Below are 25,390 nucleotides of genomic sequence, written 5' to 3'. Positions count from 1 at the left end.
TGGCGCGTCACACTCAGGCGGTTTTTTATGGTCAAAAAGAAGGAAGCAAAGAAGGAAACGAAGGAATGAAAGGAGAGAGGAAGAGACAGCGAGAGGGTGAATGATTTAATGAGTGAATGAATCAAGAAATAATGAATCAATGATTGAATGAGCCAGTGAACGAAGGAATGAATGAATGAATGAATGAATGAATCAATCAATCAATCAATCAATCAATCAATCAATCAATCAATCAATCAATCAATCAATCAATCAATCAATCAATCAATCAATCAATCAATCAATCAATCAATCAATCAATCACCCGTAGTTCAACAATAAAATCTCTTTTATAACAGTTTTCTATCTTTTTGTCTTAGTTCTGTCATCGAGGCTACCGCGTCAGCTTTAGTTTGACTACATATAGCCCTTCCTCTGGACTTGTAGTCAGAACGAAAGATGTGAGATCATTTGCTGGATGCTTTGATACTACTGTTTACAATGATGTAATCATAGAAGACACTATCTCAAAGTTCACCCTGACCTTGACAAGACTGGAGTCACACGTTGCGTTAAGCGAGCTTAAGGTGTTTGTCGGCCGTGCCACCTCGTCGTTCCAAGCCGCCAATCTTGAACAAGACAGCTCAAGGACGTGGCTTGTGTTTAATGATCCTGGGTCAGCGACCTTTGAGGTAGATGAGTTGGATGTTCGCGGAAATGCACATCTTGCCATTCAGAACAATGTTGGCAGCGTTAACTTTAAGATGAACCAATACAAGGGAGATTTCACAGGTACAATTCATGTGGGAAGACAACAGGAGTTGTATCTGGATGCCAGCAACGATTCCGTGATTCCTTTTACACTTAGGACTTATCGGGTGAGTTCATAACATGTCTGGGCGTTGTTGCATCTTTTGCGACTACTTGCCTCTTTATTTAAAGCAGACTTAGAGTTGCTTCTGTGACTGAGTACGTAATAGACCATTTTACAGTTCTGGGCTTCCTTCGTTTGTAAGTGGTGATTTGGTGAGTCTAGATTTGATTCTCATGGATCGCTGACATATCATTCGGAACCAAACCGGCCTTTCTTTAAATCTCAAATAAAAAAAAAGTGAAAAAAGAATTGATCGCATCTTGCAGAGAGGAAATATCAGTAATAGACATTCTAGTTTGTACAAAATACCTTCAATCAAAATTAAACCACCATTACAATAAATCAAGAAACTAGATAACGCCTGGGAAGTATTTTCCATCAAAACATCGTATGAAGTAAAATAATCTGTAAAGCGCGAACGTGGAGGCTGAGAACTTGAAGAAACAAAACGTTTTTTCCCTGCAACTGTCCCATCCATAAGGTTGCTTGTATATGTTCAGGAAATTTCTTCCTTTGATCGCAGTTTTCGTTTTCTTGCAGGATTCTAAAGTTTACCTCCCATCTGACGTTTTTCTGCAAAAATCTTCCATTTATGCTGAATCCGAGTTAGTTGGAATTTCAAACCTCATCATTGCACACAGCAGCCGCTTTGATGTCACACAAGACGCTCATGCCAACTCACCAACCAAAGCCGTCGTGTTATTGAATCGTATCACCATCTTAACTGGAGGGACCTTTTACCAGCGTACTAATGAGCCTGCGAAACTAACAGTCAACCTCACAGCAGAGCTTACTATCCTCGCTGGCGCACTGATGGACGTCAGCCAAGTTCATTTGCGCGCGCATAACATTTTTATCGATATTGCTGGTGTTCTAACTGCCCGCGGGCGAGGGTTTACTTCCATGAAGGGTGAGCAGCCTGGAAAGCAATCTGCAACATCCCCGTCTGGGGCAGGGCATGGCGGGGCAGGTGGACAGACCTCTAATCAAGCGATCGTGGGGAAGGCTTATGGGTCCTTTGAGATACCACTTGCGTTTGGAAGTGGCGGAGGACAAGGTTATCAGGATTTGGTAAGACTCTAGTTACTAGTTCTCCTTGAAAATAGAAAATGGCGTGCGTGCTTACATAGCCTCATGAAAAGACTTGAGAACAGTTTTGGGACAGTGTTTTTAGTCTGTTTGAACCTGGAACCCACGCTTACTTTCAGTTTTTTCAAAACCAAATATTGTAACCCGCTGCCCAACCAGAATGCCAAGTCAAGATAGTCAAACAAAAAGATCTAGGGTCACTTCCGGTTTCTAGTGCCTTCAAACTTGTAACAGTACATTGGTGCAAGAGTTTTGAGGCTTTCAGTTCTATAAAAACAATGCAAAAAGCACAGCAACGTAGCGTATTGTTACTTGACTCTGATAATGACTCCCGCTCATGTTGTCGAAACGTCAGTCAACGTTACCTCAAAAAATCTTCCTCAGGATTACACTACTTATGTTAATTACTCAGTCAAGAATATGCATTTTATTTTTCTACCCCCTACTCTTCAAGCCGTGAGTACGTTCTAAACGTCCCCTACGTTTTGTATGATGGTCCCTACATGAGACAATGCCAATGACTTAACGTCACCTCCCAATGACACGATCATCTGAACTGAGACAATGTGATAAACACAGTCAGCATGATCAACTTGTTGTTTTAAGACCCTGGTTGGTGTTCCGCTTTGAACGTGAGCCCACGACCCTCCATTCAGCAGTCCAATGCCCTTTCCAACTGAGCTTAATGGGCAGCAGTTAACAGCTCCTTTTAAAGCCATGATGACTGCTAACACCTAAATAATACATCCACAATGCTATGTTCTTTAGGTTCGTATATAGCTATTGATGTATTGTAATGTCTTATTAGCCTGGCAGTTCCGGAGGTGGAGCCATCAAACTCAACGCGGCGCACATCATTCAAGTTGACGGACTACTCGATGCATCAGCCAACACAGCTGTCAATCAAGGCACCGGAGGCGGAAGTGGCGGCAGCATCCTCATCCAATCAACGCTGTTTTCAGGAAAAGGCAAGATAGTTGCCAACGGTGGCAAGGTCGCGCAGGCTTCATTTGGTGACGCTGGAGGTGGAGCTGGAGGCCGCGTCGCTGCACATTATGAGACCACAAGATTCGCGGGCAAATTTTCCGCTCACGGTGGCGCGAGTCGGACCGAGGCTGGTGGACCTGGAACTGTCTATCTCTCGAGAAACACAACCCACAAGACAATGATTATCGACAACAATGGCTACCGCGCAACCAAGCTGTATATATCGAATTACAGAGATATATCCAACGACGGTGGAAGGGCGTGGCTCCTTGCGGAGTACATGGACGACTTCACCATCAATCTGTTACAGCTTCGCGGAGGAAGCCACCTTGCGATTTATCACCTGAAACCTACGTTTACACTAAACGTGGAACGACTTGAAGGCGATCTTGGCGGGTTGATTCATATCTCGAAGAAGAACAGGGTATACATTAATTATGCTCCCAGGCTGTTTCCGGCAAGTTTTCACATTTACAATGAAGGCTTTCTGCATCTGCCCCGTGATGTCTTGCTGAAGGATTTGTTTTATCCAAGGATTTCTCTAGAAGGAATGATCCATGGAATGGATAATTTGACTATTGGGGGAGGCGCAGAGTTCGTGGTGACAGCAGAGGTATTTTCACTGGAAATATAACGATTTCATGCTTTCGTATTTAAGCAATACTATTCAGTTAGTCCGTCAAATCATTCATTCACTCACTCACTCAGTCAGTGAACTAGTCAGCCAGTCTGTCAGGCAGAAAGCAGGCAGTCAGTCGTTCAGTCACTCAGGCATGTAATCAGCCACTCAGTCACTCATTCATTCATTCAGTCAGTCAGTCAGTCAGTCAGTCAGTCAGTCAGTCTGTCTGTTTGTCTATCAACCTGTCAGTCAGCCAGTAAGTCATTAGTCAGTCAGCCAGTTAGTTACAGAGTCAGCTAATCTTTTAATAAACTTAACTTGTGTTTCAGGACAATAAACAATAAATTTTTGTTTATTGAACTAATTAAATCTCAACTGAACAGCCCGAATTGGAAGGAGAACTTTAACTCCTTTTCCAAAGTAAATTATATTATGCAGTTTCAAGCATATGGTATCACTTACCTCACTTCATGCTTTGTCCAGGGTCAAACGGAGGGCTTCAGCAAGAAGACCATTAACTTGAACTCCCTAACAATCATGAATGGCGCAAAGCTCACAGCAGCTGACACCGATACTAGCTCCCCTACAGTGAACGTCCTGCTACATGAGAGTTTAAGAGTGATGGCGGGTGGCTTGATACAAGGCAAGTGGATCAACATCAGTGCCGGTGATATTGAAGTAGAGGCCTCTGGAGTTGTTACTGCTGAGAAACAAGGATTTGCTGCAAAAATTGGACCTGGAAGACCATCAGGTATTACAAAATTTCATGTGTTGTATTTCAGTCCGTTCGTCTGTCCGTTTCGTTCCTTCTTATATCATTAATGCCTCTCCATTCACCTTCATTCATCACTCCCCACTAATTCATTCTCTCATTCATCTAATGTCTCATTTGCTTGTTCACTCATATATTCCTTGTCTCCGTTCTTTGTTTTGTTTTTCGCCCGTTCATTTGCTATATTTTTACACTGTCTCCTCATTCATTCATTCATTCATTCATTCATTCATTCATTCATTCATTCATTCATTCATTCATTCATTCGTTCTTTCGTTCGTTCGTTCGTTCGTTCGTTCATTTATTCATTCATTCACCCTTTCTCAATTATTGTCAGTCACGTTGTCTTTTTGAAGTGAACATAGCTTTCGAACGTTTGCACAAGTTTTTGAGAATCAAATACACATTTTCAGTTTTTATCAGCAACACAATTCCTTTATCCTCGTCAATCAACTGTTGTCCAACCTGTCTTACTCGGTTCTAGGTACTGCTGGCGCTGGCCATGGCGGCCGTGGGGGAAATGGAAACTCGGGTTCAGTTCCCGGCCAGGCGTATGGCTCTCTTTACCAGCCTCTCTCCCACGGAAGTGGAAGCACGTTCGGAGCTGGAGGAGGAGTGATTAGGTTGGCAGCAAGGGAAATCGTCACCATAGATGGCCTAGTCGGCGCAAACGGCGAGAATGGTCAAAACCATTCCACAGGTGGAGCCAGTGGAGGAAGTATTTGGATCTCATCTAAGTCCTTTAAAGGGAATGGAATTGTCCGAGCCTCCGGAGGAAGTGGATTGTTCGGTACCAGCGGGGGAGGGGGTGGGGGACGAATCTCCGTTGATTTTGACAAGCGAACTTTCAGTGGAAAAGTAGAGGCTTTTGGTGGAGGAGGTAGCAAAGAAGCTGGTGGTGCAGGGACTGTATATCTTCACAACAAGTTGAAAGATTACAAACAGCTTATCGTAGATAATAACAACATAGGTGCTCCTTTGACAGATGACATCACAGACGTGAATTATGACGGTGGGCGAACATGGTTGACACCGGTACCAAATACTGTGGCGATGACTTTTGATGAGGTTGATATTCGGGGCCAGTCGCAACTTGCCGTGCTTACGAACCCACCAGAATCGCTTGTTCGGTGGGATATCGGAGGCATCCGTGGCGATCGTTCAGGAATTCTGCACGTCCGAGCCAATCAGGAGTTAAAGATGACATTGTCTGATAGCCAAGGACAGCAACCGGAGCTCCTGTGGGGTGTCAATGTATATGCCAGGGGTGATCTGAAATTGCCTCAAAACCTGGTCGTTGACGGGATTAAGATGATTGTGGCTGGAAGTTTGAGTGGAGCTCAAAATGTGACTGTAGGAAATAAAGGAAAACTTACACTCAGGTAAATAAGATTTACTATAGTAGTTTGTTTTCTGGTGTTTGCCACGTAGCTTGAAGTGGAACACATTCTGGAAAATGTGAGTACTTTGGCAAGGGTCTGTATTGAGACATAACAAGCCAATTCCATGTGGCCAACGATTTCGAACTCTCAAGGAGAAAGGAAAATTGTTAAACATAACGAGGTTTACCATTATATAAATTTTACATTTTTTAACAAAACTGTTCCGTGATACTAGTGCTCCCTTAAATTCTCGCGGAATCCAACTCGGTCAATTCGCACTGCGAGCCTAAGTGGTCCACACGGGAGCCCTTAACCCGATTTCTGTAGCATGAAGCAACTAGACTATTGCTACTCCCCTCTGGATGGGTGCAAGTCCATCGCAGGGCTACCCCTAGCTGGCACCGGCGAAAGAGAGACAATTTGGAGCAAAGTTTCTTGTCCAAAGAAACAAAACAGCAGTGCAGAGAACCAACAACCCTCTGATCTCCCAACCGTCTTATCGAAAGTCCGACTTACTGATCATTACACCTCCGTGCCTCCAATAAATCTTAGTTATTTTTTGACAAACGTCCCCTAAAGGTATGAGCACGTACGGGTACAAGCTGGAAACTACGAATCCGGATGTCATTCCTCTAGTGAAAAGAAGGAGTTACAGAATGTAAAAGAACTGGTTGTACTATACAAACTATACAAATTGAAATCTTTTTCCTTGTAGGCAACTCATCGCTTCAAACAATCAAACATCCAGAGACTTGACATTTGATGTTATCGAGATCCAGGGAGGTGGTAGAGTAGAGATCCAAAGCGACAAGGAAGGGCTGTCTATAACCTGTAGAACATTGTGGATACGCAGTGGCGCAATTCTGATAGCTGACCGTCTCTCTGTTGCTTGCGACTCAGTGACAATTGAGCAATCAGGGGTTATTGATCTCAACTATAAGGTTAGTTTGCTGTGATATTTTCCAATTTTTTTCTTTTCAACCCACGTAACGTCTTGTGAACTAAAAGCTCGTTCAAAATGGGTACGTGCTAAATAAAATATAAAAATTAAAAGTTCAAAGAAAAATTGCAAAGCCTAGGTATGTCAGTAAACACTACTATATAATACAAATATTGACTATTATAAGAACTAAGATTACTAAAATAGTTTAATACTTATATATAAAATTTAAAATGCTTTTTTCCTAATCGTCTTTATAAACGTGGAAACGTTTTGCTGCCTTGACTCAGGTTAAAGTGAGTTCCAGAATGTTAGCAACTTTATATGTGGAACATATAAGACTATATCTGGGCAGACTAAGGCCCGGTTCAGACGCCGAACTTTTCATTAGCCGAACCTAATACCTCGAATTAAGTACATGAAAAGTTCGGCGTCTGAATCAGTTGAGAACGGCTGTTTCAATTTGGAACGGCTCAGCCGTTCTTCCCGCCTGGCTCAGCCGGGAATTTCGGCTTTGGAACGGCTTTGATTCAGACGTCGAACTTTTCATGAGCCGAACCTAATGCATAAATTATTATAACGTATTTCAAACAAAAAAACAAACAAACAAACAAACAAAAAAAAACGCCAACATTTCGATTGGTTTTACTTCAAGTAAATTAAGTTCGGCTAATAAAGTTCGGCGTCTGAATCAAAAGGCGGGATTTTCGTGATTTGGGCCGACCTTAATTTGAATTAAGTTCGGCTCATGAAAAGTTCGGCGTCTGAACTGGGCCTAAGATTAACTCCATTACCTCTCAAAGGGCAAACTTTTGACATTAGTTTGTTTCTTGTTTACCTTTAGGCCGTTGTAGCTGGACCTGGCCCGGGAGCGGGACAATATCATTTTGATGGATGCTCGGGAGGCGGCCATGGTGGTAAAGGGGGAAGAGGCAAATCTCAAACTCATACTGGCGCGTTCTACGGAGACTTCATAAGGCCCCAGGCATTTGGTAGCTCTGGAGGCGGAGGAAGTGGTGATAGTGTGGCAAATGGCGGTGGTGTTTTTCATATAATAGCGCGTGAGAAGATGATTCATGATGGTCAAATTACAGTCAATGGAAAAGATGCTGTGAAGAATTCAGATTATGGTGGCGGCAGTGGTGGAAGTGTTTTCATTGAAGCAGGAAGTTTCGATGGTTCAGGTGTTATTCAAGTGAATGGTGGCGCTGGTGGAGACAATGGTGGAGGCGGAGGCAGTGGAGGGAGAGTAGCTGTTCATTTCAATTCGTCTTTCTTTTCTGGGACCATCGCTGCCTTCGGAGGCAACTCAAGCATCGAAACCGGGGCTGCAGGAACGATATACAAGAAAAACGAACAAAGAGGCTTCAGTACTCTGGAGGTTTACAACCAAGGAAATAAGCCATCCAAAGAAGAGATAGACGACTATTCGGTCTTAAGAAGCGATAGTGCACGGACGTGGCTAAAGTCAAATTCTAGGCCTCTGGTTCCAGTTGCTTTACATGATGTTAGCCTCGGGGCTACAGTATACCAAGGGCTTATAATTGATGAGGTGAAACTTGGTGGATCAGCTCACCTTGCAATCGAACCTGATGGTTCTAACATTCGGTTGCACACATTTAGGAAGTTCTACGGTACCTTTGAAGGGAACAGTTTTGGCTTTGTGCATGTCGGACCACACCAGCTTGTTACGATTCCAGACACCAAGTATTACATCCCACTCAACTTGAAGATCTACCGATCAGGTTACATCAAGCTGCCTAACAGGGTTATGCTTCATAAGAACTCATTGTCTCTGAATGCAGGATATCTCATCGGTGTAACGGACTTGACAATTTCCCAATGCAAGGTTACGTTTGGAAGCGATTCTGGAGCAATAAACACGGGGGCTCTACAAGCAATGCAGTTCACGTTCCAAACCGTCAAACTTATGAGCCAAGGCTCCTTAGAGATGGCTGCAGTTGATGCGAAATATGCACTGAGTGTTGATTCGCTTGAAATCAACTCCGGAGGAGAATTAATTGGACGAAATCTAACTGTGGTTGCCAAATTTGTCATCGTGGATGAATCGGGAAAAATTAACTTGGATGGTGGAGGAGAGAGGTGCCCAAACACGGATATTTACTTTGCTGGCTCAGGAGGCAGTCATGCAGGTTATTTTGGCATTAATGTGTTTATTTTGTTAAGGTCTGTCTAGTCTCGTTTGGACCTCTTATTTGGGTCGTCACTCAACGCGTTTTCGTCCAGTTGGGAGAGGTGTTGGGTGACGACCCAAGCGAATGAGACTTATAGCAACCCAACCTACATGTAAAGTATATGTCTTGTATGTTCCGTGTTCTCAAAATGACTATAAGGGCAGAAATTTGCTAACTAGAGATTACACAATAATTGTTATCTTTCAATAACAGTACAATTCTGCGAATAAAGCTTCTGCTACTTACATTCTGTAATTTTTGATGACGGAAGAAAGTCATTTTCATTTACATGTCCACCACCTGACGTTCCTGTGAATTCAAAAACGCAATTTTTATTTGTAAATAAACAAAACAGTAGTATTCAAATCCAAGCAGTATACAGGATGTTTGTCCCATGCACTTAGTTTAATGGCCTAAGCTCCCACGAGTGTCATGTAGCTCAGAGGTAGAACATCCCAACTAGTATTGGTCTTAGGTTCGACTCCTGATAGGAACAATTGGATTTCTTTTTACCGAGTTTGCCTATGCCACTCGCTGAATAATCAGTACATCATTTTCAAAAAGACCAAGGTTTGGAACTCTTCGAGCCTCTATTAAAATGGCAATTTTAAATATGAATTTTGCGATTTCTGACTTACCTTCTCAGCTGTAAGTGTTTGAAGATATTTAACTTGTGTTTTCTAAAAGCGCCAATTTCGATATATTCCATGCAGGTTATGGAGGGCTTGGATTTGGAGGCAGGCGAAAGGAACCGTTTGATTCAGTCTTTTTCCCAACCGCTTTTGGTAAAGCCGGATATGCTGGACGGTCTGACTCTAGCTGTACCAGTGGCTATGGAGGCGGGTTTCTTAGCCTGACTGTTAAAAGCGCTCTTCAACTTGATGGAGAAATCTCATCTAGGTAAGCTTTGGCGAATTTACAAAGAGACTGGTTATTTATACTACCAAATGTAAAGTGTTCAGGGTAGTTCAAGACTATTTTTTTCTGCGCTTTTCAATGACATGTGATCTCTGAAACTAAATACTAAAGCAGCAGTTGTGTTTTGCACTTCTTCCAATTATCGAGAAAGAGAAAGTTTACCTTAGTATCAAAGTTGATGTTCTCAGGATGTGATTGGTGGAAGTTTGATCACTGTTTTTTTCTTTTCGTTTTTTAAACCTATGGTTAATTGTAAGATGAAATTGAACTTTAAGATTGGCATGTTGTCAGCCATCTGACGTGATAAGTATTGAGTGTGCTTTAACATTTAACATTTAACAGTTCATCGGTTTCCCAACCCTGGATTGGCATTAATCGGGCTTTTAGAAACTGGTATGGCCTAGGATGGCAAACCGATGAACTATTTACTTAAGAACCAAGAAAAGAGGTAACATTGCGATGGACTATATTTCACGTTTTAAGGGTGGTGTCCCCCAGTTGTTTTACCACATATGAGTAATGTTAAAAGTTCAGACACTTAAATAAAGTTTGTTTTTTGTTCAAGTTATGCTGTTAGTCCTTCCAAAGTAAAGAGTGGGAATTTAAATCAAATTATGTTCCACGACGTTCTGCAGTCTATTCCATATTACAATAGCTTTATTTAATGATACTTCTTTGTTTTTAACAGAGGCCAGAATGCGAAGAGTTCTACGAGTGGTGGTGGTGCTGGAGGCACTCTTTTTATCGACGCCACCGTCATCCAAGGCACTGGCTCCTTTGACATCCATGGTGGTGATGGCGGAGTGTCGTCGGGTGGAGGTGGAAGTGGTGGTATAGCTGCAATTTTCTACAAGTCATCGTCACTGCACTTTTCATATACCCTTTATGGCGGCAGTGGGAAGAAGATAGGAGCGTCTGGGTTCCTTTACCTGAAAAAGACGAAGTCTCAAGAGGAGCACTCAGAACTGATCTTGCAGGGAAACAATGCTTTAGCCCTTGAGTCGCCGAGCGTGCTTGTCTGTGACCCTAAGCAAATTGATTACACTTTTGATGAGATAAAGCTTTTGAAATCTAGTACTTTATCAATGGTTTCTTGTTCCCAGGGAAGTCCTATGACCTTGATTACCAAGAGAATCACCGGTGACAAATCAGCATGGCTTGTTATTAAACCTGACCACGATGTTTACATTGGTGTAACAGGTGTAGTGTTACCGACGATGGAACTCGAATTTAATGCCGATATTAAAGACGGCGGGACGCTCTCCGTGCCTCCAAGTTTCGTTATTGCAAGTGACACTCAGATAGACCTTACTGGGAGCCTTGTTGGAATATCGGATTTGACCATCACCAAGAAAGGAAGACTTGCCCTTAAGTATCCTGGCCATACAGGTTTCAGGCAAACACCTCAACAGGGAGTGTCTACAATACAGTTTTCTTCCATACGTATCAAAGATGACGGCAGTATGACAACATCCTCGCCAAGCAAGGTGAAACTAGTAGCCACGGACTTGTTACAGTTGGACTTCGGTGCAACACTTGGATCTGGTATCCCTGTGACTGCAAATAAAAAACGAGTGGATCACACCAGTGGACCCTCTCTGAACAGACCAGACTGTCCACATGGATACGAAGTTGTTAAAGTGGCATCAAAGACCTTGTACAACCCCTGTGGCGTGGGAAAACACATTTACAACAAAAGGAACGAGTCATACTTAGTTTTCAAGAACGTCTCAGTCGCTATTTCTGTAAATGAGACCATCTATGTTATTATAAACGAGACGCATTATAACGTTACTTACTACATTGCTTGCGATTACGACGACTTTATACTTCTTCCTGGCCAGTCGTGCAGCCTAGCACCAGGGAACTACACTTACAATTCTCTAGAGATACAAGGGAGTGCCAGGATAAATATCGAACCAGCAACGAATAGAAACACGGCAAGTACTCTAACTGTCTCAAAGCTGACGATTTATTCTAGTGGATCGATTGTTGCAAAGACGTCAACATTTCCGAATGCAATCCCACCATCCTCTGGCAACGGTGGTAGTTATGGTGGGCTTGGTGGAAGCGACACTAACAACCAATCCCTTTACGGCAACTTTTCAAATCCTGCTGATTATGGATCCACTGGGGGAGGGAGCAGTCAAAATCGTGGAGAGGGGGGTGGTGTTGTAATTCTTAAGACAGGAGATCTAATAAACGATGGACTCATTGATGTCAGTGGTGGGCCAGGATCTTCAGGAAGTGGTGCTGGGAGCGGAGGGAGTGTCCAAGTAGTGACCAATTTCCTCAAAGGATCCGGAACTTTTCGTGCAAGTGGTGGGGATGCCAGCTCCCCAGCTGGAGGAGGAGGTGGAGGAAGAATTGGCATAACAGTTCTGAAAGCTCAAAGTGCATTTCGTGGGGTTTATGATGCTACTGGTGGTAATGGACGTAATGTGGGGGCCTCGGGAACGGTGTTTATTCGTGATTTAAGACAAGGACAATTCTTTGAAACGCTCATTTTCTGGAACAAAGCCAGTGGATACCCTCCAGCCCGTTTACCAAGTTCGTCCTCTTATACTTTCGATGAGATGCGTTTAGAAAAGCATGGGACATTTTTATCAACGGCTTTGGCATTGAAAATTAACAGCCTTGTTACAGATGGGACTGGCAAACTTACAGTCGCGAGTGGCAGTCGGATGGATGTTCTTAATCTTCCACAATCATCTAGACTATTTGCATGTGACCTAGAAATCCTAGTAGGCGGTTCCTTGTATTTTCACATCCAACCTATTTTTGCAGGTCCAAGTTCATCCACTGTTGTAATTAGTGGTATTTTGGACGCGAAGGAACCCGTACTTGGCAAAGGCAAGGGTTTAAGAGTATCGTCAACAGGGGTACTTAGGTCCAACAACTTAAAGATTCTAAAAGGTTCTTCGGTTCAAGTAGATGTTCACGGCGCAATCAAGAAAAGCTTTTCAGAGATGCAGTTTCATCTTTCCTCCTTGCGGATGGATACAAACGCGCAATTGACCTTTGCTCAAGGAAATGTCTCCCTGAAGGCAGAATCAATACATCTTAGCCAGGGAGCCACTATCACATCAGGAGCTATCATGAAACTTCTGAATATCACTGCCACTAACATGGTTGTGGACAATCAGGCTAGAATAACGTGTGACACTGGAGGCTACCTCGGCGGTCCGGGCACAGCTCAAAGCTCAGGTAGTGGTTGTGGTCATGGAGGCGAAGGTGGGGGAAGCCAAGGCGGGGCATCTTATGGATCTGTATTTGAACCTCAACATTATGGCAGTGGTAACAGCGGCCGTGGCGGTGGAGTCATTTTCCTGAACATCAAAGAGAAATTGACTTTGTACGGAGCGGTGAGTACTAATGGTGCAGATCATTCCAGTGGCGGAGCAAGTGGAGGCAGTGTGTTATTGCGGGCAGGGACGTTGTCTGGTCACGGTGAAATTGTGTCTAATGGAGGCGCAGGCCTTAGTGCAGCGGGTGGTTCCGGCGGCCGCATTGCATTGTATATCACAGACAAGTCTCCTTTTACAGGATTAGTCACCACATTTGGAGGATGCGGGTCTGCCTGTGGTGCAGCTGGGACGATATTCATCCGGGAGTACGTCGTTGGGTTACCTCTTAACTCTACAATCGTAGACAATGGAAACAGAAAAACCCAAGCTAACACAATTGTTATGCATGAAAAGAAAGTTTCCTACACAATGCGGCTACTTAAACTCGTAAATGGCGCTCGGCTTAGAGTAGCGCAAGTACCTGATAAAGAAATGAAGATTGCGATTCAGAATCTAGATGGCGATGGAAGTGGAAGTCTTCACGTGCAACGCAACCAAACGCTTACCCTGGGAGCTGGTAAGGCCGTGACCACACGCCCATTTATATTTCCTTGGGCGATGATCGTGGATGAAGGGGCAACACTAAATCTTGCGCCTGTGCTGTTTATAACACGAACAGTTGTTTCACCGTCTCTCTACTTAGCGGGAAAACTAACCGGTGGACAAGAAGTTAATGTTGGTCAGGACGCTTCTGTGGTTATCGCAAAAACTGGTATCATTGGTACGTTTGCCAACAAACCCGGAATCTACTCTTTCCGTTCGCTTAAAGTGTCAAGTGGAGGACGCATAAAATTCGAGGTAGATACCAGTGCTAAGATACCGGTAGAACTTCGGTCTGTCTCTGTTGACGTAGGATTTGGCGGTTCTTTAGAGGGAAGATACCTGAAAGTGAGGACACCGTTGTTAAACGTTGCTTTTAATGGTATTCTGCGATCTGATGGATTAGGCAATCCTCCGGGAGTTGGTGCTGGTGGAGGAAGCTCTTCATCATTAACAGGTGGTGGTTATGGAGGATGTGGTGGTGGAAATACTGTTGACCAATGTACCGTTTATGGCTCTTTGTTTAAAGCAACAGAGTTCGGAAGTGGAGGTGGTACATCACAAGCCCAGGTCGATGGTTACGGTACTGGAGGTGGCATCGTAGATGTTGAAGCTTCGGTCTTGGTTGTCGATGGTGTAATATCTTCAAATGGTCAAGGTGCGGACAGTGGCAAAACAGGGGGCGGTAGTGGAGGAAGTGTAGATATCTCTGTCACAGGAAAGCTCAGCGGCCGTGGAAGCATCAAAGCTGAAGGAGGTGATGGAGTTGGTAGTGTGACTGGCGCAGGTGGAGGTGGTCGCATCTCGTTACTTATAACTGGGGACGACAAATTTCGCGGCGCTTTCAGCGCACGGGGAGGTAATTCTCAAGCTAAAAGTGGATCACCAGGTACTGTTTACATCGAGGTCGGCAAAACGGCGCTTCGTACGAAAAAACTTTATCTCGACAATACTGGCATAACATCAACGTCCTCCCTTCCAGTGTTTCTCAAGCAGACATCTGTTGCTTCTTATAATTTCCAAGAGCTTCGGCTATATGGCAAAGTGACGCTACATTTAGAAAAGAACATGCAAGTTGGCAAGCTGCTTACAGATTCCAACAGTGCGATTTATGTAAAGGATAACGTTGTTTTCACCGCTGAACCAAGCTCTCGCTATCTTCAACCTTACTGCAGCTTCCACGTCGACACTGATGGAGAGATCCGTGTTCCAGATGAAATTATGTTTCTTGGAAGTAACAACGTCTTTAAAGGAACATTGACGGGGATCCTGGATATGATAATCGGTGAGAATAGAAAAGTTAGCTTCTCATCCTCAGCACGCACAGCTCGATACATTGATGGGCAGTACACGTTTATTACTAAACGTGGTGAATACAGGTTTTCCTCATTAAGAATAAAAAATGGCGCATTATTAACGTTCGATAATGCTACATTGAAGAGAGTCCCCTTAACAGTTGGAAGGCTCGAACTAAACTTTGGCGCGGTATTACAAGCCAGTTGGCTTAACATCCAGGCGTCAGATGTCATCATACACTCTGGAGCGGTCCTCGATCTATCTGGTCAAGGATATGAAAGTGAGAAAGGCCCTGGAGCAGGAGGGCGAGATCAGTCTGTTGGAACTGGCGCTGGTCATGGCGGTTATGGCGGATTTAACACCGGAAATTTAGGAACTTGGTATGGATCGGCATTTAATCCCAACGGCACAGGCAGTGGAGGTGGTAGCTCTAATTACGGTGCAGGAGGTAAAGGAGGCGGCTATCTTCATTTAACAGTCGTTAGAATAGTAAACCTTGAGGGAACAATAACTGTGGATGCGACGAATGGATATACTTCGGCAAGTGGAGGCGGCAGTGGCGGAAGTATCTGGATCTCAGCAGATGATATCCTGGGGAATGGAAAACTCAGCTCGAGCGGTGGAAATGCGTTTGCGGGCGGTGGAGGTAGCGGCGGACGCATCGGCATCTTCTTGCAGAAACCAATGAGTTTCGAAGGCGTCTTGACTGCAGAAGGTGGATTTGGACAGAAAACTGGTGCTGCAGGGACGCTGTACATTCTTGATAACAAAAAGCTTATCCCACGAAAACGTCTTTGGATCAAAAACCGTAAGGCAGCCAATAACAAGCCACAAACAGTCCTTTATGAAGCAGACATTACTGACTACCTTTTTGATGAGCTTCTGTTGAATGGAATGTCTCGTTTTGAGATCTATAATTTGCAGCGAATTTTCCAAACAATCCGAGTCACAAACTTTGTGTCTGATGGCGTTGGAGAAATTGCCATTAGAGAAAAACAGACTATGTTGGCGGAGGTTCTTGAAGCAAAAGAGAGCCACCTGACCCTAACAACTAACATATATGTCGAGAAAGGTGCAAATCTGGTAATGGCGTCAAACCTAACAGTTGATGGCGCAACTCTAACGTTGGACGGCAAACTATCAAATGTCAGGGATCTTGTGGTTGAGTCAGGAAGCGCTGTGAAATTTGGAATTACTTCACAAACAACACTTATGGAAAACAGCCAATTCGTTTTTCAAAGCGACCCGGGGACACAGCAATTCGCAAGTGTGACGCTAAAAAGTGGTTCTGATTTTGGAGCTCCGTTGAACCTTAAACTCAGTGTTGGGAAATTGGACATGAAAAGTGGAGTCACTCTCCAAGGGAAGTTTATTGAAATAAAATCCAAGACCCTTGTTATTGGGCGCGGTGCAACTCTAACAACTAATAACAGTATTGAGGCAGAGGGAGGTGATGGAGGCAGTGGCCGAGTGTCTAGTAATGGTGGTTCTGGCGGCGGGCATGGAAGTCGGGGTGGCAGTGGCTACAGTGGTTTAGTGGGTGGCAATCCGTATGGTACACTATATAAGCCAGATCAACCGGGAAGACCTGGTGGTGACGGCAACGCAGGAAACACAGCAGGAAAAGGTGGGGGAGTGATTCGAATCGACACTGATGCTCTGGATAACGATGGATTTATAACAGCAAATGGTGGACAGGCGTCTTCCGGGAGCCGAGCTGGAGGGGGAAGTGGTGGTAGTGTGTACATAACCGTAGAAAGCACCTTCTCTGGTACAGGAACAGTCTCTGCTAATGGTGGCCTCGGAGACGGTGCTGGCGGGTGTGGTGCCGGTGGGCGTGTTTCGATACATCTTAAATCTCAGTACGCATATCTTGGAAGTTTACAAGCTCTTGGTGGGATGTCAAGCAGCAGTGCATCATCTGGCGGTCCAGGCACAGTTTACATTCAAGACATTCGTTTCAAATTATCCTATAATCAGTTGCATATTGACAATCAAGGGCAAAGCTGGGAAAAGTATATCACCCTAAATGAGAATAAAACATTATATCACTTCGATGAGCTTCATATGGTCCGCAAAGCCTCTTTACGAATCCTACCAGACTCTAACTTGGGGCAGATTTCAACACTAAGTATCGCAAAACTCTATGGTGACCGCTCTGGTCTCTTGCATCTTTATCAAAGCCACAAGGCGGTGATAGAGGTTGTAGAAGCACAACTAACAACAACGAAGACCCCCGTAAACTTGAGAGTTGATAACGGAGCCGAAGCTGTTATGGCAACCACTGTGTACATAGTAGGTGATGGCGCCGTAGCTTTACAATGCAACGGAACGTTAAGTGGCATTCGTAACTTCTATATCACTCAAACAAGAGTAGTTAAACTTCAAAAAGGTTCCAAGACTTCAAGAGACAATGAACCACCAGGCACGTTTAAGTTTTCCAACGTGAAGTTATTCAGTGGTAGTTCAGTGACAATGGAAGATGAAATCGAGATGAAGATCATTGTTGGATTCTTGAATGTGAAGTTCCACGCTGCATTAGAGGCCCACTATCTTGACATTTTGACTTCCAGCCTGGATGTAGAGACTGGTGGACTGCTGAGCGCTGCAGGCAGCAACAAAGCGCGCCAGGCTGTCCCTTCGAGTGAAATATCTTCGCTTCCACAGGGAGTAGGAGCGGGACACGCCAGTAATGGAGGGGCAGGTTACCAGGGAGCATCTGGAGGCTCCTATTATGGCTCTTCGTACCAACCCAAAGCTTCTGGCCGTAGAGGTGGAAGTGGACCAGGCGGACGCGATCTCGGTGGAAGTGGAGGTGGCTCTGTTAAAATCGAGGCAGGAACCTTGCTTATCAATGACGGCACAATAACGACCGCAGGTGGAAGTGCCGTAGGAGGCAGCAGTGCAGGTGGCGGAAGCGGAGGAAGCTTGCTGTTCAACACAGACACTTTCATTGGTAAGCTTTCTAAAGTTCTTAAGAGGTTTTCAGTTGACACTGAGTTTGTGTTTACTTTAACTTTGATTCAGCACAAATTCGTACTTACGTTGCTGCACGTTTATCACTATTTGGACAGCCAACGCAAGCAGGGGAATGTTGGTCTTACTTATTTTTGTATTTGATATAGAGTTACCACAGCTTCACTAAAATATCATATTTACAAATTACCCCTATTTACGAATACGTTTGGCCACCCAACATATTTATAAGTTTGTGTACGCAAGTTGGCATTTCCTATCTTGCCATGACTTGCGTCCCTATTTGGCAAGAACCTTCCCTTTATCTCTTTACCCGGATAAACGAACATTTGTTTTCAGCCAATCAGGTATAAAACTCAAAACAATATCGTGTTGCCTTTCTGACATTTTTTCAGAGCTTGGCACCGTCAATTACATGTTGTTGCTTCCCGCTTATTGTTCTGTTGTTTTATTATTTATTTTTTTAATTTGTAATTGTTTTTTGATATAAACATTGGTTTTACCACAGCCATGACAAAACCGCTCGACAGCATAGAACTCTTTATTTAGGATTTTTTTAAATAAACTTATTCATTTCTTTTTACGAATAATGGGTTTACAAGAATGCGTGACTTTGGACATGTTGGTTGGATGCTCTACAACTGAGCTGCGGAGACTCAAGGCGACGTAAATCATTTCAATTGTTCCTTAATTTTGACGCACGCCTGCATACCGTTAGGATCGCTTATTTCTAGAAAGTCATATATGGGGATAAAGAGTGTAAATATTAATTATGGTAATTTAGCAATGAAACTGTGTTCAGTTGGAGGGCGTGATTACCGGGAAAAAACCGAGGCTCAGAGGAATTGGACGTCACATCATGTTTGATGTTGTCGATTAAATTTTGCAGCTAAGCGTTTTCACTGATAAGCGAAACCTCATTTATGTTTCCACAGGTTACGGAGAGCTAAACAGTAATGGTGGTAATGGAGGAGGGGCTGCTGCTGGAGGTGGTTCAGGAGGCAGAATAGCAATCTATACAAACAAGAACACTTACAGAGGAACCTACCTAGCGTTCGGTGGGAGCTCTCTTCCAGGAGCATACGGAGGGCCCGGCACTGTGTTTCTGCTAGACATTCGCTCCAAGAGACCGTTTACGCAGCTCAGGTTAAGCTCAGTAAAATTTGAGACTATTTAACCATAGACAGCCAAAGCTTTTGTTGTGTTTGAAAATCAATATACCTGGATAACAAGCAAATGAAAAAAGAAAGTTCATCTATCGATAATTTTGAAGAATGATTTTCGGCTGTCTGTGTGATATATAAAGTTATTCTTTGCAAAAAACAAATCAAAGTGAATACATGAAAATCCATACATTTGAACTGCGTACAAAAGAATGAATAACTGAATAATAGCACTGCACCGGTATCGCAGAGGTCATGGCTTCGAATCCCGTTCAGGCCTCAAATTTGTTTCAGGCTTTCTGCGATGATCATTCACTTATTCACAAAACAAATCTTAGTCAACTTATGGGTGTAGTATGTACATATTCTTCTATACGGACCTGTATTCTCATTTAGCGCGATGTTTTAGTTAAACGCTCTATTAAGGAAGGCAAAATATGTCCATTGTATGCGATAGAGTGTGATAGATTCTGAACATCTTTTACACGCAACTCTGATCAAAAGATCTCTCCAGTAAATTGTGAAAATGTTTGTTTTTTGTCAGACTAAAAAAAAAGACTGAAACGCAGGACAATTACCCGCCCTACGGAAACTCGCATACTTCGCTTTTTGTTGGAGCACCCCTTGGAGAAAGTGAGAGATGCTCAACTGTCCACTAAGTAATGTACCAACATACTTACGCGCCTACTTGCTCACGTACATACCTAACTTTTTCCTTCTCTCTCTGTTTTTTTTTTTTTTTTACAGAATCGACAATCTGATGCGATCTGTTCAAGATCCAGTCACAATCGATGAAATAAACATGACTTCCCACGATTTCTCGGAGGTACATTTGTTTCGAAGAGCGGCGCTTAATATGGCTGTACGACGAGAGAGAACAGTTTTGAAAATGGCGCGCCTGTTCGGAGATCGCACAGGGCTTCTTCATTCTCGCGCTAACCAAACAATCTATCTGGAGGCTTCTAATACCGAGCACAGCGTTTCAAAACCTGCAGTGAACTTACGAGTTGACAAAGATGCCGAGATGGTGTTCGGCGCGTCGCTGTACGTCATCGGTGACGGTGCAAAAGGAACTGGACAAATACCAGGTGATTCATCTTTCACGCTGGATGGTAGAATGATAGATGTCACTCATTTATTCGTCACCAAGCGCTTGAAGTCAAGATTCCATTCTCACGCTCATTCGGCTGATATCCATAACGGTACAATCACTGTCGCCGCTCCAGGTACCTTTGTCTTGGCCACGTTTGAGATCCAAGATGGTTCAGAGGTTTATTTCCCTGACTTTCGTGGAATGCGGTGCGAAGCTGGTCTCGTTCACATGAAATACGGCTCCGTAATTGTCGCAGATACGTATCACGTCAGCATCACATCTCTTCTTCTTGAAACCGGAAGTAGAATCACCGCATCTGGTAAAGATCGCCCAAGTTCTTACGATTCCTCTGCTCTTCCAAGTTCTTGTAGAGGTACCGGGGGAAGTTATGGTAGTAAAGGAGGAAAAGGTAAGACTGTTTGGTTACAGAACAATCCGCGTCCTTTCATTCCTGGGCCACGCTTAACCAGAGAACATTTTGAATACTTTGAATACTATGAATGCTATCGAAAGTATTACTATATTTCGACACGTTCAAAATACAAGGGGGTTAGTTCTAGAGAAAATTTGGTGCTGCGTCTGTGGGAAGTGGAAACGAATGGTTAGTTTTATCAGCAGAGTTGATAAGCAATTTGGCCACCGTTTGTAAAGGGATTCGAGTGCTAACGTTTCGAGCGTTAGCCCTTTCTCAGAGCGATGAGGTCTAACGCTCCAAACGTCAGCTTTAGAATCTCTTTACGGTGGTTTAATTACCTTATCAACTCTGTTGATAAAACCTAGGATTTGTTTCCACTCCCCACTAACGCAGCTCTACACTTTCTTTGAAACTACCCCACCCCCTTATCTGTTTGTTACAAGACGGAGATCATGTTCAATATTCCTTTCACGTACTCTTTTTAGGTCATAGTGGTGCCAATGAGCTTCCATCCCATGGCAATCTCTTCACCCCCAACCAATACGGTACAGCTGGGTGCCGTGGTGACAGCGATGGCGGTAAAGGTGGTGGTCTCATCTTTATGGAAATCGGAGATGAACTCTACGTCGACGGCACAATAGCTAACGAAGGACAGGATGCGGCCAGTGGAGCGAATGCTGGAGGTGGCAGTGGAGGAAGCACTTGGATCAAATGCGGACGATTTAGCGGGCACGGTTTAATCACTACTAATGGTGGTGCAGGAGATGGTGTCAGCTCGGGTGGAGGATCAGGCGGACGTATTGCCATTGACACACCAACTGAGAATAAGTATCTTGGCCAATACACTGCCATTGGAGGAAACGCTGGAGACGCATCTAAAGACACGACTCAGTACGCTGGAGGACCCGGCACGGTTTACCTCAAAGATGCGCGCAATCAGTATGCTCACACTCAGCTTCGGATAGACAACAAAGGAAGAACATGGGATCATTATGTAACTCTTAATGAAAGCTTGACGTCCTACACCTTCGATGAGATACATCTGGTACGGAAGGCTTCTATTCACTTGGTCCCAGATGGCAGCCCGTTGAACTTGGCCGTGCACAAAGTGGAAGGCGATAGAACTGGCCTGATTCACGTGCATGCGAACCAAACTCTCAAAGCTGAGTTCTTAGATGCAGTGTACACAATTACAAGGACACATGCTAATTTTAAGCTGGACAAAGACTCGAATGCCATTATGGCAACTTCCGTGCACATCGTTGGACTCGGTGACGTGGCGTTCGACTGGAACGGTCGCCTGATCAACGTGCAGCACTTTTACGTAGCGTACCAACGCACGATCAAGATTGGGTTTTTTGCTCACACTGCGACCACCTCTGCTGGCAAATATCGGTCCATTGAAGACTTCGGGACATTCCGGTTCTCCACACTGGAGTTTGGTAGCGGCACCGTGATACACTACCCACCACCGATGGGAGTTCGTTTTATAGTCAGTCTTTTGGTATGTAAATCTGTGACGATCAATTGTGAAGTGAAACACACATCAGCACAATCACAACCAAAACAAATTGACGTGAAAGAATAAAAATGGTTAAGAAAAGAAAAATAACACCTCTCCCAGATTAGACATGTTAACACATACAAGTTCTCTACTACAGAGCAAAGTAAAACTAAAGCAAACCATTCTATGTTTTCAATCTCTTTACTCTTATTTAAATCGTAAGCCACTATTACCATTAAGTGGCTCGTAATAAAATCCTTATTGAATACGTTTCCACGCACCACCGGTTTTAGTATATATCGTACGTTACCATCATCGTTAAGAACCTTTTTGAAATTCTGTTTGAATCTATCCTCAATTAAACGCTATGTTAAGAATCTCTCGTAACCGAAAATCTCGAAGGTGTTTTCTTTTTTTTTACAAGAAATACATCTCAATACAATATTCTACACATTCTTCCAAAATTATCCAAAAAGGTCACATTTTTATCTTGATCACTGGGTGTAAGCTAAAGCAAACTAAAAGATCTTGGAAATTTCTTCACTCCTCACTGTTGTTTGTTTTTATCATTCAGGATATCAAGTTCAGTTCCGATTTTACAGCCGAGTTCTTTGAAATTGAAGCCACTGATTTCTACCTCGAACCAGATGCTAAGCTCGACTGTTCAGGAAGAGGATTCCAAAACAAAACAACGGGATCGGGAAGGGACTCGTCCTCAGGGGGATCCGGAGCGGGACACGGAACACCCGGGGGTGACGGAGCAGTTGTTAGCGGAGGCGAGGAAGTGGGATCTGTGTATGAACCTGTCCTTCCTGGTGCCAGTGGAGGTACAAGGATCGGGGGTGCAGCTGGTAGCAGAGGAGGGGGTCGTGTGCGTGTGGTGGTTGGTTTTGCCTTCCGTTTGGATGGTATTATTAATGTGGATGCGGACAACGCCCCTACAAATTCAGGTTAGTGAAAAAGAATGCGGAAATTCACGCCTTTCTTTTGATTTATCTCAAGGTGACATCCTCCCTTTTCCGTTCCTTGAAATGATATTTTGAGTAACGTTATGAATCCAGGACAGAATGCAAAATGCAACAGCGGAACCACCTTTAATTACTGTTGTGGGAAACACAAACAAATAAGAATTCTTCGATATCATTAAATTCCGAATATAAGACACCTTCTTCCCCAACAGAAGCCCCCCCCCCTCTCCCCTTAAGTCTAAGACCCTAAAATCCTTCCAATAGCAAGCACTTCAGAATATAAGCCGAGGTTTATGAGGATTTTGTTCTTAAGCTGTAGACTCAGTGCTTCAAGCTGTTTATGTTGTCACACCCAATTAGGTTTGAAATGCAAAATTCTCTCCAATATAATCCCTTTCCGATAACAAGCTCTCCTAAGATAACCTTCTGAAAGTTCTTTGGACGAATAAGTTAGCGCAGATAATCTTCCAATTGTTAGAGCACCTTAACTATTAATACAATTCAAGGCTTTTGGCTTTAGTGAACTTAATTTTAGTTGAATTTTTTGAATGTATCCTCCAATTTTGATTGGCTAATCGTTCTCCATGAAGGTATTTGAAATGTTTCAACCTGGTAACGTTATTCCACGTCGACGCAGGGTAACTTTGCTTGTTAACGTTCATCCTCTAATTCCACAGGAAGTGGAGCTGGAAGTGGCGGAAGTGTTTGGATCACAACTGGATACCTACGTGGCCACGGCTCTATATCTGCTCGCGGAGGGACTGGAAACACCTACAGTTCAGCTACCGGAGGAAGTGGCTCAGGCGGTAGAATTGCCGTCCACGTGTCAATCAAAGACGAGTACAGAGGTGGCTTCTATGCCTTGGGTGGTGTAACAGCGGGGGCGCAGCATGGTGGGTCAGGGACTGTGTATATCGAAGAAGTGCGAGGGAAACAATTATTCAAACGATTATACATAGATAACCAGCAGGCAAATCCGCCGAAAGTGTTTCTACTGGACGAGATGAATCCGAAGACGTTGAAGACAAATGCTACGGAGGAGAACGGTGCAGAGTTTGGGTTCGATGAGTTGATGCTACAAGGAGATGTAAGTCAATAAAGTTGAACCACTCTAATCGTAACAGCAACGAGACAGTAAAATGCTGACCTAGTATTCCCGAGCCTCTTATCAAAGTGGACACTCCGAAAAGAAGTTATTCTCAGACTGGTTGGTCCCCGTTGATTTCACTTGTTTGTCTGTAACTAAACTCTCGTTAAGGCGGATATCTCTCTAAGATGACCAGATAGAGCCGGTTACAAAGATGTTCGCCTGAGAGAGGTTTGCCAGTATCATGAGCACCATTAGATAAACCTCTTGATTGATGTAAGTTTAACGAGCTCCATGTAACGTACGTAACAATTCATTTCACTTTTTTTTCCAGGCTGTGTTCCAGATTGCGGATATGGGTTTGAGCAAACGTCCATCCATCTCAGTGGTAACCGTGCTTGGCGATGGCTCATCCGTTCTTCATGTCAGGAGGAACCAAACCTTCTTTATCGAGTATCAGGAGTTCACAAGACGAAGGTCCTTCCCTCCAGTCAACTTCAAGGTGGACTACGCTGGTGAAGTAATGCTAGTATCTGATGTCCATGTTGCCGGAAAAAAGAACCCAGCGTTTGAACTTGAAGGGCGAATCACTGGCGTCTCCAACCTCTCACTGACAGAAGGGCGTGTCTTCCTGGGTAGGTTTTGTACTCCCAGAAGTGCCCATTGTAGAAAATGGTAGTTTAGTTCAGAACCGTCAATTTAACGATTTCGTCTGGAGGCTACGAAGTTAGATCCACCGTATGAAGAGAGTATGTAAGAAGCAGCATGAAGTCAAATCAGGTTGGCGACAATGTCCGACGTTTAGAGGTTTAGTTCAGCCGGACACAATCTTGCAACCTGTTTTGATCTCATGCTGATTTTTACACCCTGACATTTTAGTAAGATTATTGCATATTATCCTTTCTTGAATAGAATAATAAACAGTACTACTTGAAAATACTGGTTAATAGCTTTCATTTAAATGCTCATGTTTTAGAATTTCATGAACACACTCACTAGTAAGCTTTTATTTTAATGGTCACACTTAACAATTTCATCCACAACCTTAAGAGTAAGACCTACCTCGTACAGCACAATAAACAGCATCACAGTAACGTGCTGTTCAGTAGCTTTCATCTGAATGATCACACTATAGGATTTTATCCCCAGACTCAAGCGTTGGGACCATCATGTACAGCCTAATGAACAATGCCACTAGACCGAGAAGCAACCCTCGACAGTTCTCATTTGATTAGTCGTACTG

At 43.8% G+C, this 25,390-nt stretch overlaps 1 protein-coding gene and 1 long non-coding RNA gene across 2 annotated transcripts in view; one reads left to right on the top strand and one right to left on the bottom strand.

The window, feature by feature from the left end:
• Window positions 1-25,390, top strand: part of LOC146458394 (uncharacterized) — a 125,707-nt gene that overhangs the window by 52,371 nt on the left and 47,946 nt on the right. Inside the window, exons 41-55 of the mRNA XM_085090786.1 lie at window positions 360-857; window positions 1,394-1,924; window positions 2,751-3,542; window positions 4,035-4,302; window positions 4,808-5,705; window positions 6,421-6,646; window positions 7,490-8,798; window positions 9,554-9,740; window positions 10,447-17,897; window positions 18,853-19,063; window positions 19,828-20,582; window positions 21,074-22,092; window positions 22,667-23,042; window positions 23,738-24,147; window positions 24,482-24,782. Coding sequence (XP_084946912.1) covers window positions 360-857; window positions 1,394-1,924; window positions 2,751-3,542; window positions 4,035-4,302; window positions 4,808-5,705; window positions 6,421-6,646; window positions 7,490-8,798; window positions 9,554-9,740; window positions 10,447-17,897; window positions 18,853-19,063; window positions 19,828-20,582; window positions 21,074-22,092; window positions 22,667-23,042; window positions 23,738-24,147; window positions 24,482-24,782 — 15,232 coding nt within the window. The remainder of the gene's footprint in view (window positions 1-359; window positions 858-1,393; window positions 1,925-2,750; window positions 3,543-4,034; window positions 4,303-4,807; window positions 5,706-6,420; window positions 6,647-7,489; window positions 8,799-9,553; window positions 9,741-10,446; window positions 17,898-18,852; window positions 19,064-19,827; window positions 20,583-21,073; window positions 22,093-22,666; window positions 23,043-23,737; window positions 24,148-24,481; window positions 24,783-25,390) is intronic.
• LOC146458395 (uncharacterized) lies at window positions 10,551-25,334 on the bottom strand. The gene is made up of 3 exons (XR_014858246.1): window positions 25,210-25,334; window positions 18,966-19,138; window positions 10,551-10,687 (listed from the first exon to the last, which is right to left on the bottom strand). It is a non-coding gene; the product is annotated as an uncharacterized LOC146458395 (long non-coding RNA).

The sequence above is a fragment of the Pavona decussata genome, unplaced genomic scaffold (genome assembly GCF_977016875.1).
Source record: "Pavona decussata unplaced genomic scaffold, jaPavDecu1.1 SCAFFOLD_233, whole genome shotgun sequence".
Lineage (NCBI taxonomy): Eukaryota > Metazoa > Cnidaria > Anthozoa > Scleractinia > Agariciidae > Pavona > Pavona decussata.
Note: the sequence above shows the minus strand (reverse complement) of the source record. Positions and strands in the feature narration are given on the sequence as shown.